This window comes from Lipotes vexillifer, unplaced genomic scaffold, assembly GCF_000442215.2.
Source record: "Lipotes vexillifer unplaced genomic scaffold, Lipotes_vexillifer_v1.1 scaffold330, whole genome shotgun sequence".
In the NCBI taxonomy this organism is placed as follows: Eukaryota; Metazoa; Chordata; class Mammalia; order Artiodactyla; family Lipotidae; genus Lipotes; species Lipotes vexillifer.
In genome coordinates, this window is record NW_006775627.1 from 211,789 (window position 1) to 228,482 (window position 16,694).

Below are 16,694 nucleotides of genomic sequence, written 5' to 3' on the forward strand. Positions count from 1 at the left end.
ATGAGTTATTCGTGAAATTATAAATTAAGTCTAAAATTAAGTGAAACAAAACCAAGTTTAATGACTCAGATTTCTCTAAAACTCAGGAATTTTCTTTGAGTGCTTTTATTCAGTTTGCTCTTCTCTTTTATTCCTATCCTAGACTTTTAAAATTTAAAATTTTTCTTTATATACACAAATCTTATCTAGAACTGAAGAAAATACTTTTCAGGTACAAAATTGGAAATGGCTTCCCCAGAACCTAAGGGCCTTGTCCCCTTCACCAGAGAGTCTCTTGAAGTTATGGAACAGCATAGTGCTAAAAAACACAGTGAGGAACACAAAGAAGATTTAAAGCCAAACACTGACTTGGAAGTTGGAAAAGAGCTGCCATTTGTTTATGGAAATCTTCCTAGAGCAATGGTGTCAGAGCCATTGGAAGATGTGGACCCATACTACAAGAATAAAATGGTAAGGATTAATTAAACTTATTATGAGTATATTTTTATTCATTTTCCAGACATGTGAAAAATGTAATTGAGATAGGATGAAAGAAGATGAAAGAATAAGTGAAGAAGTAATTTTAAGTTATAGAAAGCTGGATAAGAAATTTCACACATATTTGAGATTTTTACCAAAACTGAATATTTGCCTGGTAGGTTAGTTTGTTTAGGGTTACTTTACTTTGTATGTAACAGGCTATACTGTTATGCCTTGATGTAAATGATTTCTTTTATGTGAGCATAATGATTGGCTACTTAAGATTACTGATTTTAAAATAACTATCATATAAAATTTCCATACTATGTACAGCAATTTCAACTGTTCAACTTGATGAGCTTACTCAGTAGTTAGGAAAATAAAGCCAGTGTATATTTCATTCATAAATTTTATTCATTCATACAGTCACAGCCTATCTATCCAGAGAATGATTTGAGCAACTTACTAAATATTTGAACAATCCAAAAAGAAGCACAAAATGATAAAAATAAAAATAATTATGCTTAGTAAAGACAGAGATCTGTGTAGACTGACAAAGCTGGAAGAGTCTCTACTAAGAAAGTAGAATTTGAGTGATAGCTTGGAGAGCACTTCACATTCTTACAAGGCAAAGGGAAGCTCTTCAATGAACAATCAGTCAATAGCAGATATTAATTCTGGAATAGGGAAGAGACAGGCTGATGATAGAACTAGAACCCTGTAGCTGTGTTGCAAATTGTGGGAAATAAGATGAGATAACAGAGATGGCAACATGGCTTTAATGTGGTGGCCAAAGTACTGGTGTAATGAATGAAGTGTTTAAGTAAGATTAATCTACAGATTCCTAAATTACTATTGCATGGAAGAGATAGGGTCAGAAAGATGAAATTAGAGAGAAAACAATTGAGGCCTGAAGTCAAGAGGTCTGGATTATAGGAGTGTCTTGGAGAGAGAGGTAACACACCTGAGAAGAAATAGCAGGATTTGAAGACTGATTAATAATGTCAAGGTTTCCAGCTTGAAAGAATAGAAGTGCTTCTGACAAAAATGAAGTAACTATAAAGAAAGATCAAATTTGGGAGAGATGAGGATTAGTCCCATTGTAGACAAATGTAATTTGATATTCTTGTAGAGTGTTCAGTGATTTTACCAAATGGGTGAAATGAAATTGAATCACTTTCTGGACAGAAGGCAAAGTGAGCATTTTGTATAATCACAACTCTTTTGAATACTTTGCATGGTGGAAGCATATTGACAATTTACAGTATAAATGTATATATTAACAAAAGACTCCAGTATCTCTGGTAGCCTCCCTGGGCATTATGCATCATTCGCTGTAAAACACCTGTAAAACCTTAAGAACATTTTAGTGAAAATGTAAGACCTCATCTCAATTATCTCCACTTTCACTTTTGCTACGCTTAAGTCATTAACAGTTGATATAACAGTAACCTTAAAGGTAACTCTATTATAGCAGAGTTCTGAGTTCTTCGTAGTGTTTACAGAGATGGCAGACAAATGTAGGTGAGTTACTGAAGACAAAATCAAAGATTTTGAAAAAAACCCAAAACGGTAAGGATATCTTAGTATAAAAAGTATTGTTATTAGTGATAACACAAAGATACTAAAAATTTAAATTATATTTAGTTTACTCTGTTAAAGATGGCATACAAATAAATAATTCTAAAATGAAATGAACAATTTCAGCACTTAAACATTAACTAGAAAAGTATTCTATCTATCTGGATCTACTCATTCCTTCACAAAGACATAAGTTGGTTGGCTACATCCTGTGTGAAGTTTGAAATTGTTTTGGAAAATACATGGAAAGAACATTTTAAACAATCAGATTTATTTTATTTGGCCCTTTTTATTTTCTTTTTGCTTTTAAAATGGAAAGAGGGACAATAACTACAATCAGGCCAAAATACACACAAATTGTATGTTGGAAAAGTGTTCCATTGAGGAGAATCAGAGCACGGTTTGTTTTCCATTTAGAATAGGTATTCATAAAATATCAATGAATATATATTTGTATATACAGACAAATATAAATACCAATGTATAGTCACATATACACCTCTGTATAATTATATATTAAATATAATATATATTTTAGTATATTATAATATATTTTATCACATTGCTTTATACACTATACATTACTGTTACATTACTGTTACATTATACTCTATATAATGTTTACTATGTGTAATATAGTTATGCACACACCACAACAAATGAATTTTCCAAATGGGTATGTATATATAATAAAAGTGCACATATGTATGTGTGTATATACTTATGTGTGTGTGTGTATATATATGTACAGACATACACACATACATATACACTTTTACTGTGTATCCATATTTTACACACGTATAGATATACACACATATACATAAGTCCTTTTTAAAATGTTTCTGATTTTTCCCTTTTTTGGTTTAATGCTTCTATATGCCAACATATTAGTTTTACATGATATAAACTTCTGTTTTAAATATGTTTATGTTGGGGCTTCCCTGGTGGCGCAGTGGTTGAGAGTTCGCCTGCCGATGCGGGGGACAGGGGTTCGTGCCCCGGTTCGGGAGGATCGCACATGTCGCGGAGCGGCTGGGCCCATGAGCCATGGCCGCTGAGCCTGCGCGTCCGGAGCCTGTGCCCCGCAATGGGAGAGGCCACAACAGTGAGAGGCCCGTGTACCGCAAAAAAATAAAAAAATATATGTTTATGTCATTGATAATTTACAAGTGGGGTTTTATACCGAAGGTAATTACTAATGATTAATGTAATGTTTGAGTGTATTCGGTCACTTTTACTACTATAATCCCATACCTTATTTGCTTCAAAATAAATTTAACTTATTTTATATTCATTGAATTTTAGTATGCTTAAATGCATACCCATGAGCCATCTGGATATAGATTTCTTTCTATTACATTAGTTTTGCAGGAAGACTTGAGGATTGGTGTGTGGCAAACAGTTTTCTTAGGTAGAACACTGGTAAAAAAAAGTGGTAAGTAAGGCTAAATATAAGTAAAAATAGTTTAAAAAAAACTTTCCATTTGATTTAGTCTGTAAAAGGATATCAAAATGTAAGAAGTATAACTATTAGACTTCATGACTGAAATGATCATTGGCAATATGCTTCATAATTGATGAGATCATAATTCTCATTTCTAATTTCAATTGATGTTCTTTTTTTTTCATTTCACTTGATGTTCTTCTTTTCCTCTTACAGACTTTCATAGTATTAAATAAAAAGAGAACAATATTCAGATTCAATGCCACCTGGTGTACATTGTCTCCTTTCAATTCAGTTAGAAGAACAACCATTAAGATTTTGGTACATCCATATCCTTTTCTGTTGGTTTTAGACTGTACTAATATCAAATGCAACTATTGTATTCAGATATTGCTGCAGTCTTTTTCTCTTTTTAATTAATATTCATTTTAGGTCATACTGAAATCTTGATTATAACTGCACTGTGTTCCATATTTGAAAGTACATTTAAAATATATTTTCTAGGGACTTCCGTGGTGGTCCAGCAGTTAAGACTCCGCACTTCAACTGCAGGGGGCTCGGGTTCAATCCCTGGTCGGGGAACTAAGATCCCACATGCCTCGTGGCCAAAAAAATATATATATATATTGTTTTATTTTCTAGTACACACAACAGTAGTAAATGTTAACAAATCTTAGTAATCCTCATTGTTTTCAATATGAGGAGTATATTTTTTTTACATTTAAGAAACTGTGTGATCTCATATGTGTAAATACATATAAACAGATTATAGAAACATGTATTTCCAATATTATTTTTATTAACATTATTCCTTGACGATAACTTACCTTTTTCCGACTGCTAATCTTAATTAGCATCCTGATTGACTGCATATTTATGTCCATGACTGATTTGCCAAAATGGGGTCCAGCATTACAGTAAGTTATATAATTTTATTACGTATAATTGCATATATGATTATATTTTATATTTAACACATTGTGTTACAGTACATTATATATAACATATTATAGCAAATTAATATTTTAATATATAATATACATTGTACGTAATATATTTATACACATTCCACAATTAATTGATAGTCAAATTTCATGGTTAATGCTGTAAGACATAGCCCACTCTAGAAGCCCTAACTAAAGCCCTATCCTATGGTCGTCTGGTTGATTGGTTGCTTGGTTGCTTGGTTGCCAGATAATTATCCTCGACATAGTACTTCAGAGATGACGATGTATTAGTCTCACTTTTAATATGAAAAGTTATTATGTGAAATCTTTTCTGCAGGAATACTTTGCTTGGAATTTATACATTTGAAATACTTGTAAAACTCATTGCAAGAGGCATCTGGGCAGGATCTTTTTATTTCTTTGGTGATCCATGGAACTGGCTCGATTTCAGTGTAACTTTGTTTGAGTGAGTATTTCTTTTAAGTTGCAAACATCTTAATACCTTGCTAAGAAAATGCTTTTCATAAAGAAACACTGAGGATGATAAAGTTTTCTGCCTGCAAAAATTCTGTGAGTAAAGAATAATTCATAAATCATAGCCATAATGAGCTCTCTCAGGCAGCTCCAACTGAACTAGTCCTTAGAATATGCATTCAAAATGAAAGGAGTGGGATATTACCTCTGTAATCTACCCAAAGCAAAAACAATAGAGATTGAATTTTTGCATTTGAAGTGATTATTTTCAGTGAACAGAAAATCTCCTGGGAGTTTAAGAGAGGATCCTGGCGTATTTGATTCTTCTCTAATCTACATTGCTTAAAAACAGTAAATATTCTAGTTATCAGAATAAGATATTTTATACGCACACATTTTTCTAGAATGATACATTAAGTTCCAATAATTTACATGTGTATTGATTTATTAAATCCTTCTACTTAGTGTATTCTATTTTATGGCTAAAGAAATTGTCACTGGCATTAAACTTCTGTTAAAATAATTTAAAATAATACTCTATTTGTGGACTTGGAGTCAATTTTTTTAAAAAAGAAATAACCTTTATAAAGAACATAATTAGTTTCTGCCATGTTGTAAGCGGTCAAAAAATAGTAGCTAATATCATTGAAATTATTATCACTGCTACTTCTATTATTACTATTATTATTTCTGCTCTTGCCATTGCTATTAGCTAACACTTAGGTAACACAGCTAACATTTAGCCCTTAGTATGTGCCAGATGCTTTGCCATGAACTTTACCTATATTAACTTATTTAATCCCCCCAAATCCTCAGAATTAGGAAGTATTATTATCCTTACTTTACGTTTGAGGAAACTAAGGCAAGAAAGATTAAGTAATTTAAATAGTGGAGCCTGTATTTCTACATGGTCAGTCTGGCTACAGAGTCTGTGTCCTTAACCACTATACACCTTTACTTCTGCTGTCATCACCATCACCTTTGTCATCATCATCATCACCGCATCACCATCATTATCATCACCAGAAGTTTAAATACTTAAATTTTATTCCTTTAAAAAACTATGGATTTCCTTATTTTTAACTATCTCTTCACCAATTAGATTCAAAGTATTTATGAACATAATATAGAGTATTTGATATGGAATTATGACTACTCAGTGTCAAGCTTTTATAAACTCTGATAATTTGTTTGTAGATTAATATTTACTTGGATACCTTGCACTATAGCAGTCTTTCCCTTCCAATCAATAATAAAACTGTTTGCAAAATGTAATAATGAAAGCAAGTGAAACATTTGGATATATGGTTTTAAAAATAAGTTTCAAATAGTATAAAGAGCCAAAGATAAGTAATATAAACTCAATATGACTTCTAAATGACTCCAATTTAATCCCACAGGCATATATCAAGATATTCACCTCCAAACTTCATTTCAATATTTCGAATTACAAGAAATTTGAGAATTTTGAAAATTATTCCTTTAAACCAAGGTAAGAAAAGGCATTGACTTCTTCATTTTGTTTCATGTACTTCCGTGTATTCATCTGAACACCCCTATTATTGCTTGAAGAAATGTTAAATTGAACAGTGTTTCAGCTTTGGAATAAATGAATTATCTGATTTTCAAATTTATTTCAGTCACTCCTGGAATGGCAAGAAAGATATATCACATTTTTTACTTATTTTAAGTGGGTTCAATGCTTTTGATAATAAAATATAGAGCTCAATCAAAATATTTTTTTTTCTTTTTTACTTATTCTTATGTCTTAAATATGAACTTATAAAATTGTCCTTAGACTTCTGAGAGAGATAGCAGTTTAGACAGATATCTAATCTGTCCTCTTGTTTTCCTCACTGTGTCTAATAACCAGTTGAAATGAACAAAGCAATATAAAATAAGATAAATTCCCTTTTGTTGTCAGTGCTTGGATAGGAAGCATTCCACATGCCACAAAGTTTAAGAAGGTTCTGCTAAATAAAGTGGAGGTGTGACCACATTGATGGACGAAGCTGACAACTAATTTACATCTCCCATTCCTGAAAGAGTCTTAGAGAAGCCTACCAATACCTTCTGATTCGTTGTTCTGAATGGATAAAAACAATCAGCTAGGAAAACTTGACTCAGAGTTTTTTTTGGCTTCTATGAGTCAGAGGTATTATGAAATAGTTGAACAAATAAACCCACAGGCAAGTGTGATAATACCAAAAATAAGATCTACAGGCAACGTTCATCCACTGGAAATCATGAAAAAGGCCAGATATATTGCACACTCTGTACTTGGAGAACAGGCTGGGCAAAACAGCAAAAAAAGATTGGAGAAATATGGTAATGGATGCCTAACTTTGTGGATATACTGAAACATTAAATAGTACACATTAAACAGGTGAATTGTATGGTTTATAAATTATATCTCTTGTCTTCTAATACATTGGCAATGATATTTTTTTAAATGTTCTAGCTTTAGTGAAGGCCTGACTATATATTTATAGTCTGTGGTTTATGCATTGGTTCAACATCGCAACAATTTGAACGTATGAATCGATACTTAAATATGGTCATATATTTTGATACAGAAATTCCATTTCTAATGTAATACTTTAAAAAGACTTGCATATGGCAAAAAAAATTAATAGTATTATTCCAGGTGGCAAAAGTAGCTATAAATATGTATTTCGGTATGATAGCAATTAAAATTGTATATCTACTCTAGATATCACATTTCTTTAACCACAGGAATAACTTTATTTCAACCCTGTTCTATTACACTCAAGAAATCTAATCATCTGAGGAGGTCATTTAAAAAATAGATTTTCAATTCTCACAATGATATATGAAATAGGTATCATTATACCCATTTAAAAAATAATAAAACAAGCATAGAAATGTTGGTAACTTGCTCAACGTCACAGAGCTAGTATATTCTCATCCATTGTTGAGCTGAGTAGCTATTAGGATCATAAATTTAAACAGACCAACAAATAAAAAAGGAGCAAGGGAAAAAGAGAAGGAAGGAAAGAGGGAACTAACGAAGGAAGGTTGGAAAGAAGGAAGGAAGCAAGGGAGGAAGGAAGGCTTATAGTAGTTTCATCAATGAAATTTAATTATGGGGTTTTTGTTGTTGTATCTTCTTGTTTTCTATGTTTTCAAAATTGAGCATGTATTATTTAATAATTAGAAAAACGAATGTTCTGAAATAAATCTATCTTTAAAGTTGAATTCTCGATTAGTAAGTATTCTGATATAAATACAGCCACACATAATCACAGTTATGTGTTATTCTCATTTCTAATCATTAAAAGTTTTTCATGTTTTACTTAATCAGCTCCAAAAATTGAGTTCTTAAAAAGTTAATGAGATAGCCACTATGGAGAACAGTATGGAGGTTCCTTAAAAAACTAAAAATAGAACTACCATACTACCCAGCAATCCCACTACTGGGCATATACCCTGAGCAAACCATAATTCAAAAAGACACATGCACCCCAATGTTCATTGCAGCACTATTTACAATAGCCAGGACATGGAAGTACCCTAAGTGTCCATCAACAGATGAATGGATAAAGAAGTTGTGGCACATATATACAATGGAATATTACTCAGCCATAAAAAGAAACAAAATTGAGTTATTTGTAGTGAGGTGGGTGGACCTAGAGTCTGTAATACAGAGTGAAGTAAGTCAGAAAGAGAAAAACAAATACCATATGCTAACACATATATATGGAATCTAATAAAAACAAAATCATCATGAAGAACCTAGGGGCAAGATGGGAATAAAGACACAGACCTACTAGAGAATGGACTTGAGGATATGGGGAGGGGAAAGGGTAAGCTGTGACAAAGTGAGAGAGTGGCATGGACATATATACACTACCAAAAGTAAAATAGATAGCTAGTGGGAAGCAGCCGCATAGCACAGGGCGATGAGCTCAGTGGTTTGTGACCACCTAGAAGGGTGGGATAAGGAGGGTGGGAGGGAGGGAGATGCAAGAGGGAAGAGATATGGGGATATATGTATATGTATAACTGATTCACTCCTTTATAAAGCAAAAGCTAACACACCATTGTAAAGCAATTATACTCCAATAAAGGTGTTTAAAAAAAAAGTTAATGAAAGAATGTATAGAATACCGCTATTTCAAACTATTTCTTGTTTCAACATTTGCAACCCATGTTGATTTTTAACTCTACGCCTTTACCTATGCTTATAAATAATGGTGATTACTCTGAAAGGCAATAGCCAAGAGAGAGGGCCTGTTCTTTATGTAGTAAAGAGAAACAAACAAATAACTAATTTGAAAATACTAAGTTATGTCTAAATTATTGCCAGGTGTAATAAATTAGCAATAATACAGAAACCTCAAAGTTAAGGGTTTTATTCATTTTAGTCATTGGACCTAGATAATGGTGAATTAAATTTATAAAACACAAAGCTATTGATTTCGATGGCATCTGCATTTGCCATGGGAGAAGTTTGCTAATCCTGCTTTACTAAGATATTTTATTTTATCGAAAACAAACCTTTCTCTTTTCAGGTCTGAAGTCTTTTGTAGGGATCCTGATCCATTGTTTGAAGAAACTCACTGGGGTCATTATCCTAACTCTCTTCTTTCTGAGCATATTTTCTCTAATTGGGATGGGGCTCTTCATGGGCAACCTGAAGCATAAATGTTTGCGATGGCCCCAAGAAAATGGAACTGAAGCATTGCACAACAGACCCGGAAATCCTTATTATATTCGAGGTAAGACTCCCTTGCATCTATATCAAGAAAATTAAAACTTTTCTTACTGGCAAAACGTTCTTCACAGAAATATTAAACATTCAATTTCAGAACAAATTTGACTTCAGAACAACCTTCAGGTAAATGCCATAACCATGCTCAAGTACTAATTTGGATCAGTTTCCTTTATCAGGATAATAAAGTTCCAAGTCTTCAGACAGTTAAACCAGGGAAACCTAAGTTTGGAATGGCTAAAACTTGCAAATTTTATCCTTTCATAAATAAATAAATATGACCAAAGTCTTAATTGCAATTTTATCAGAGTACAATCCTCATGATACTACCTTTCTTTGATAAAGTTGTTTAAAATTTAAATGTAAGTGTACACATTAGAAACTTTGGGGTGATCATATAAATCAAAAAATGACCTACAATATAGAAATTCTTACTGTTGTTGTATTTCAGTTGCTGCTGCTCATTTTAAATGCTTTGAGTTATACTTTGATGAATAATGAAAATAGTTTAGGCTAAGAGAAATAATGTCAAACAAGTATTGCTTAGCCCTTATACATAAGTAATTCACATGCCTGATCACATATCTTCACCATAATCCTTTAGAGAAGATATGAATAACCCCTGTTACCAACAGAGAAACAGAAGTAAAGAGAAATTCTGTGAATGTTCTAGCATGCTATAACCACTCAGTGGCAAAACTAGGATTCTAGCCAAGCTCCATCTGGCTTTAAAACCCATTCCCTTTTCACCAGGCCAATCTAATCTCTAATCTAATCTCTAATCTAATCTCTTATTAGATTTTTCCCTCATACTAAAATCATCAGCTCTTTTCTGACAGAATGTAGAAAAAAACAAAAGCATATTGTTCAACTAATAAAAATAAAATATTGATAAACCTTAAGTAGCCCTTCTACCTTAATTTTATTTATACTTTGGATTTAATAAGTTCTAAAACAAATCTTAATAAATTTTACTCTTTGGTTTACCCCATAATATGATTATGATGCAAGTAATGCAAAATTATTAGTATATATGTGAAATGTTTCCTTATTATGTAGGTCTATTTCATGGTCTTAATTCTAGTGATAAGAACAATAGGAGATGGATGTTAAATCTTAGATTCCAAATGAAATCCCCTTTAGCTTCTTTGATGTTGTAATAAAAATATGCTATAACTACTAAAAATTTTGCTACTTCACTGGTTATTGCTAAGAAAATAGAGTCCAAGTTCTTTTCTTTGTTAAAGTATGTATATTATAATGAAATCATTTAAAAGATTATCACTTTAATATTTGTCCAATTCTAGTCATTCCATTTTCTCAAATAGCATGTTAGGAATTGCTGGAAATATATTTGCAAAACATTATTTAACCTAATTTCCGTGCCCTAGTCCTTGTATTTAGAAGAGCACTTGGGACTGCCCAGTTCTAATGTCAAATTTCATTTGGTTTTTGACTGTCACTCAAAAGTTTTGATTAATGGTTCCTAACTATGATTTTTTAATTCTTCTAAAATTATTTTAGGTGACAAATTAAAGTGACATTTTCTGGGATTGGTGTAATTCAATTTTGTATACACACACACACACACACACACACACACACACACACACACTCACCAGGACTGATCTCATGGGTTTGATTTTTGTGATTTGAATTCAGAACCTAAAAAGCAATGCTACTAAGCATGTCTGTTCCCAACCCTGGTAACTGATATCTATAAATACACAATTTACATTTTGATTGATAGCAGATAAAAATACCTGGATGAATTCTATGGGCTATGACTCAGATTAGCTCAGATTATGATTGAAACTAGGTGATATCAGGACAAGTAATTAGGCGGCACTGGACACTCATTGTAGAAAAATAAGCTGCAAAGTGGGAAGAGAATGGAAATTAAACTCAGAGACAGAAAACTCTGGTCTTCTGTTCAGGAAGATCATCAGGAATAAGTCCTGGAAGGAATAGTCCTCAGTTTTCAAATAGATTAGTCTTGGGAATTTTTCTTTCAGGGTCTGGTCATACCTGGCTGGAGTAGGTGGATTGCCAGAGGTCTTTTGGCCTGTACAATGGATGCTAGGACAGCCTCCTAGATTTAAAAGAAAAGCGGGGGAGGCAGGCTCTATGCTCCTTCCTTCTCACTGTACAGAAGTATGTTCATCTCTACAGATTTAATTGGGTTTCAGATATGCTGTCCACTCAAGATTAGATATGGAATATCATTTCTTTCCTATTTTTCAGAAACAGAAAACTTTTATTACTTGGAAGGAGAAAGATATGCTCTTCTTTGTGGCAACAGAACAGATGCTGGGTAAGTGGTATTAATGTTTTCTTCTACTGTAACCAAAAGTGAGGTCTGGCTGTTCAACACTCAAAAGCCGGTAAAGAGGCCAGGTTGGTGGAAAGGAAAGTTTGCTTTATTTTGGGTGCCGGCAACCGTGAGCAGGGGGTGGGGTGGGGAGAGGGCGGAAGCCTGTGTCCAATGGCCGACTCTGACCCCACCGCCCTGACAATCAGGGAGCAAGAGCTTTTATAGATGGAGGGAGGGGGCTACAGGCAGAAACAGCGCAGTCAGCTCTGACAGACATCTTGATATTGGTCATCGGTGGTCTGACCAGCATCATCTTGATTGTTTTAAGTACAGTTAATCTTCAGTTCCAGGGTTGGTTTGTTCCCATTTCCTTGAGGCCAGTTCTCGGAATTATGGCAGCTCATGTCATGGCTACAGTCTGGTCTTCATGTAGTTAACTCCTTCCACCTGGTGGGGATTTCAGCATCTATGGACAGCTCACACGATATGGCTCAGAATATTATCTGTAGCCCTTGAGAAGGAACTAAAGGTCCTTGACTATGTTTAATGACTAAACTTTTATTATTTGGTCTCCTTTGACTGTTTTCCTTTGATTCTACTTTTTCTCACTTCTCTGATTAAACTTATTCTTTGGTTAAAGTTTATCCACAGACAAAAGGCAGGATGAGGACATGGGAGAGCAAGGACCATAGGGTCCTGCTCCGTTTCAGTATCCCTGATCAATAGTATTTAGTTAATGATTATTGCTTTTATTAATGGTTCCCATTTGATTATATAATCTCATTTTACCAACAAAACCATGCTGAGAAGTGTACAATATGGAATACTATTAATCTGATTTTACAGAAAAAAGTATAATGGATAGACTAGCTAAATGATTTATTCAAGGTCAAGAAGTTAGTAAATGGAAGAGCTGGGACTTAAATAAGAATCTGATTTTCTGTTTTCAGTGTGCCCCAGAGCTAATAGGAATTATCAAGAAAGGCAATATAATCTATTCTTCAGCCCGAAGACTTTGAAGAAAAAAATTAAAGATATGATGTTATTTCACTTATTTTATGGCTTGTATGTCTTTAATGAATATAATTTACATTAATCACAAGCTGATTGCTCTTAAAAACAGTACTTATAAATAATTCTTCAGTGAGATGACAAAACTCTCAAGTTTTATTGTCCTATAATTTCAGATGAAGAGATAAGAAGGTAGAAATACAGTGCTTCTCAGCAGTACTATGACTCAATTCCTTATGTTACTTCCCTAAGCCGGGATGACTTGACACCCATTTATAAACTCAGCTCTTTCTTAGAGGCTCTGGGCACAGATTGACAAAAAAGCACACGGGAGAGGGGAACATGAGTTACGTAGTTTAGTTGTATTAAGGTGATTTAGACATATTGTTGCTTACTCAACTCTTTTTGCCACCCTACTGTTGGACTTCCTTTCTGTTTTCAAGTCCAGATTGTGATTTCATCTCATCGTGTCTGCCCCATCCCACTCGAGCTAACCCTTTCAATGGACATTCCAAATTAAATTTGACCTGAAATGCATGTTGGAGATATCTGGTCATGGACAGACAGAATCACAATGATATAGTATGTCAAGGCCAGAAGAGAAAAAGTCCTACAGTGTTTTCACCTGCAGCCATCATACTTTGCTGCATGATAAACTATCCTAAAAGTTGGTGCTTTAAGACAAGAACAGATGGGCTTCCCTGGTGGTGTAGTGGTTGGAGAGTCCGCCTGCCGATGCTGGGGACACGGGTTCATGCCCTGGTCCGGGAAGATCCCACATGCCGCGGAGCGGCTAGGCCTGTGAGCCATGGCCACTGAGCCTGCGCGTCCAGAGCCTGTGCTCCACGACGGGAGAGGCCACAACAGTGAGAGGCCCGTGTACCGCAAAAAAAAAAAAAAAAAAGACAAGAACAAAAATTCATTTGTTCACATTCTGTAGGTCAGCAATTTAACAAGCCTCGACACACAAGTACTTTTTAAACCTCTGTTTGCATCACAATTGTTAACCATTAATAAGTATACAAAACAAGTCACATGGCCAAAGTTCCAATAACGTAGGAGGAACTACAGAAAGTTGTGGATGGAGGAAGCATGATTTGTTGGGCCACTACTGTCATAATGGACCACAACACCCAAGCCCCAGTAGGTAAAAGTATGAAAACTCCATGAAAGGAAATGAAATAAATATTTAATCATCTTTCTACCAAACTGCCAGTTCTGCTTATAAATTATTGATAATAAATTTTTTCTCACTCTTAAATAATGGGATGTAAGGGTTTGAGGTGAGATCATTTAAAAATTAAACCCTAAACTACTACAGCTTTATTTTTATCAGTGTTATTTTCCGTCAGTTATACTTTCACTTTGATACTGGGTAGTAAAGAAATCTTTAACAAAAGGCTTAGCAAAAACCATTTGTGAGGCCCTGTTGTCTTTTAGTTTAATTAACACTGTTCACTTATATCAACTTAAAATCTAACTTATATGCAGCTTTTTCCGCCGGGAATTGTTTGGGAGAAGACTACTTCCTGTGGAAGAGGGAGCCCTTTATTATTCATGGGCAGATGTTCTATATTTATGATTTGACCATAATCTGAAAGTCACCTAAGAGTAAGCAGTTTTTCTTTTCTGTGTCTTAATTAGTCAGTGTCCTGAAGGATATGTGTGTGTAAAAGCTGGTGTAAATCCTGATTATGGCTACACAAATTTTGACAGTTTTGGCTGGACCTTATTAGCCCTATTTCGGTTAATGATGCAGGATTACCCTGAAGCACTTTATCACCAGGTAAGAACACAGGGAATCTGCACTGCACGGAAAAATGGTGCCATGCTCCTCCTTTCTGAAATAATGATCAAATATAATACACTGTATTAAATTTTTATGTGAAGAAGAATTTGAGGACAGAAGAAAAGAGGACGAGAATTACCTAATGTCAAACTGTATGTTAAAACTGAGCCCAAGTCTGTGTTCTTATGTATGGTATTAATATCTTACTTAATCTTTGAAACAATCCTACAAGGATATAAATATGTATATGCGCTTTTTTTGAAGACCCTAAGATCAGAGCATTTAGGTAATCTCCCCAAAGTTAAAACACATGTATCTGCCAGAGATCACTATACTGCTCTGTGGTCTCAGACATTTGACATTAACTAAGTAAAGAGCATTTCTAAGTACTAATTCTTTAGACAAAAAAATCGAACCTATGAGATTACCATGTATTAAGAAATTATTTGTTGAATGCCCACAATGTACTCTTTCTCTTTAATTCTCTATTTCTTCTCATTCTCCTTTAATATTCAATCAGGCTCCAGTTGTAATAGCAGAAAGCCTACTGTTATGAGACTTGAAATCAAAATGCTGAGAGTCCTCCTTTATAACTGACGATTTGTGTGCCATAGTGTCTCAGAAGGATATAATACATGCTCATTAAAATAGAGATTCAATTTTTCTTTTAAGAAAAGTTCCAGCACAGTGGAATATGCAGTGTCATTTCAGCAGCATAGTTAATATCGAAGGATATTAGATAAAATAAATAAATTACTTTAAATTCCAGAAGTATTTACAGTTGAAGAAGAACACTCTTTTTAAACACACACACCATACTTTTTATGACTGAATAAATTATGGTGTGTGTGTATGTGTGTTTACAGGCCATTAATAATGATAAGGATAATATAATATATTTTTGGCACAAAGATTCATAATATATTATTAAATGAAAATCAAGTAAACCAAACATGCTTGTAGTATAATTATATTTCTAGTAGAAGTACATAAAAATATTACAAGTGATTTTTTCTTTATGCAAACTATATTTTTCTAATTTTGTAAGAGTAGTTATATTGTTATTTCCCAAAATTTTGACAAGCATCAATGCCTCCTCCACAACACTATAAACTTCTTATTTCTAAAATAATCTCATCGTGTTATTCTCCTTCTAACAATCCTTCAGTGATTTCCAAATTTCTGTGGGATGAAGTTCAAAGTCCATATGCATTGTCCATTGTGCCCTTTAAAATCTAGTCTCAGCATTTGTTGCCAGAGTCATTTCCCAACAATATCCCAATATATACTCTCTGCTTTATTTGAGTCAAAAAGATTTGCTGTTTCCTAAATGACCTTTTCCCATAATTTCTTGTTTCAGTGTGTACAAATTCAAGTTTCTTCCATCTTCAGCCTCATGCCTCAGATTTATGCCTCCAAGCTATATTTCTTTTTTGAGCCTTTCCCCAACCTCTTCTTTTAGAGCTGGACATATTCTACATCAGAATTCCATGGTACCCTGTAATTGCCTCAGGTAGTGGTTATTTTAATTGCTTGTTCAGTATTTCCTCCCACTAGGAGATACACTACCTAAGAAGAAGTATTTGGTCTTATTTTAATTTTTGTATTCTCAGCATCTAACACAGAGAAATGCTTGATGAAATTTTAATAAACAAAAATATGAGTGAATATTCATGGGTTATGTTACTTTACATAATAGTGAATGTCTTGCCTTTTTGTTTACAGCTTTCAAAGTGCGTTAGCTAATTTTCTTGGTAACATTGGTCTAAAGGAAATCCTCTCATACAACCAGTGAAATGAGAAATCAGTTTGGGAGTGCTCTGGTGCTGGAGTCTTACAGGACCTTCATCATTATTGTACTCTAAATTTTTATTGACCAGTGTAGATAAGGTTTGCTTTGATTTGGACTGGGTTTTTACTCTGAGCATTGCCCTGCT

The 16,694-nt window shown here is 33.7% G+C and overlaps 1 protein-coding gene across 1 annotated transcript in view; it reads left to right on the plus strand.

Annotated features, from left to right (window-relative positions):
• Nucleotides 1-225: 225 nt before the first annotated feature.
• Nucleotides 226-16,694, plus strand: part of SCN7A (sodium voltage-gated channel alpha subunit 7) — a 61,277-nt gene continuing 44,808 nt past the window's right edge. Inside the window, 8 exon segments of the mRNA XM_007450045.1 lie at nucleotides 226-450; nucleotides 3,704-3,816; nucleotides 4,315-4,404; nucleotides 4,772-4,900; nucleotides 6,309-6,400; nucleotides 9,444-9,650; nucleotides 11,888-11,957; nucleotides 14,613-14,754. Of these exon segments, the coding sequence (XP_007450107.1) occupies nucleotides 226-450; nucleotides 3,704-3,816; nucleotides 4,315-4,404; nucleotides 4,772-4,900; nucleotides 6,309-6,400; nucleotides 9,444-9,650; nucleotides 11,888-11,957; nucleotides 14,613-14,754 (1,068 nt within the window).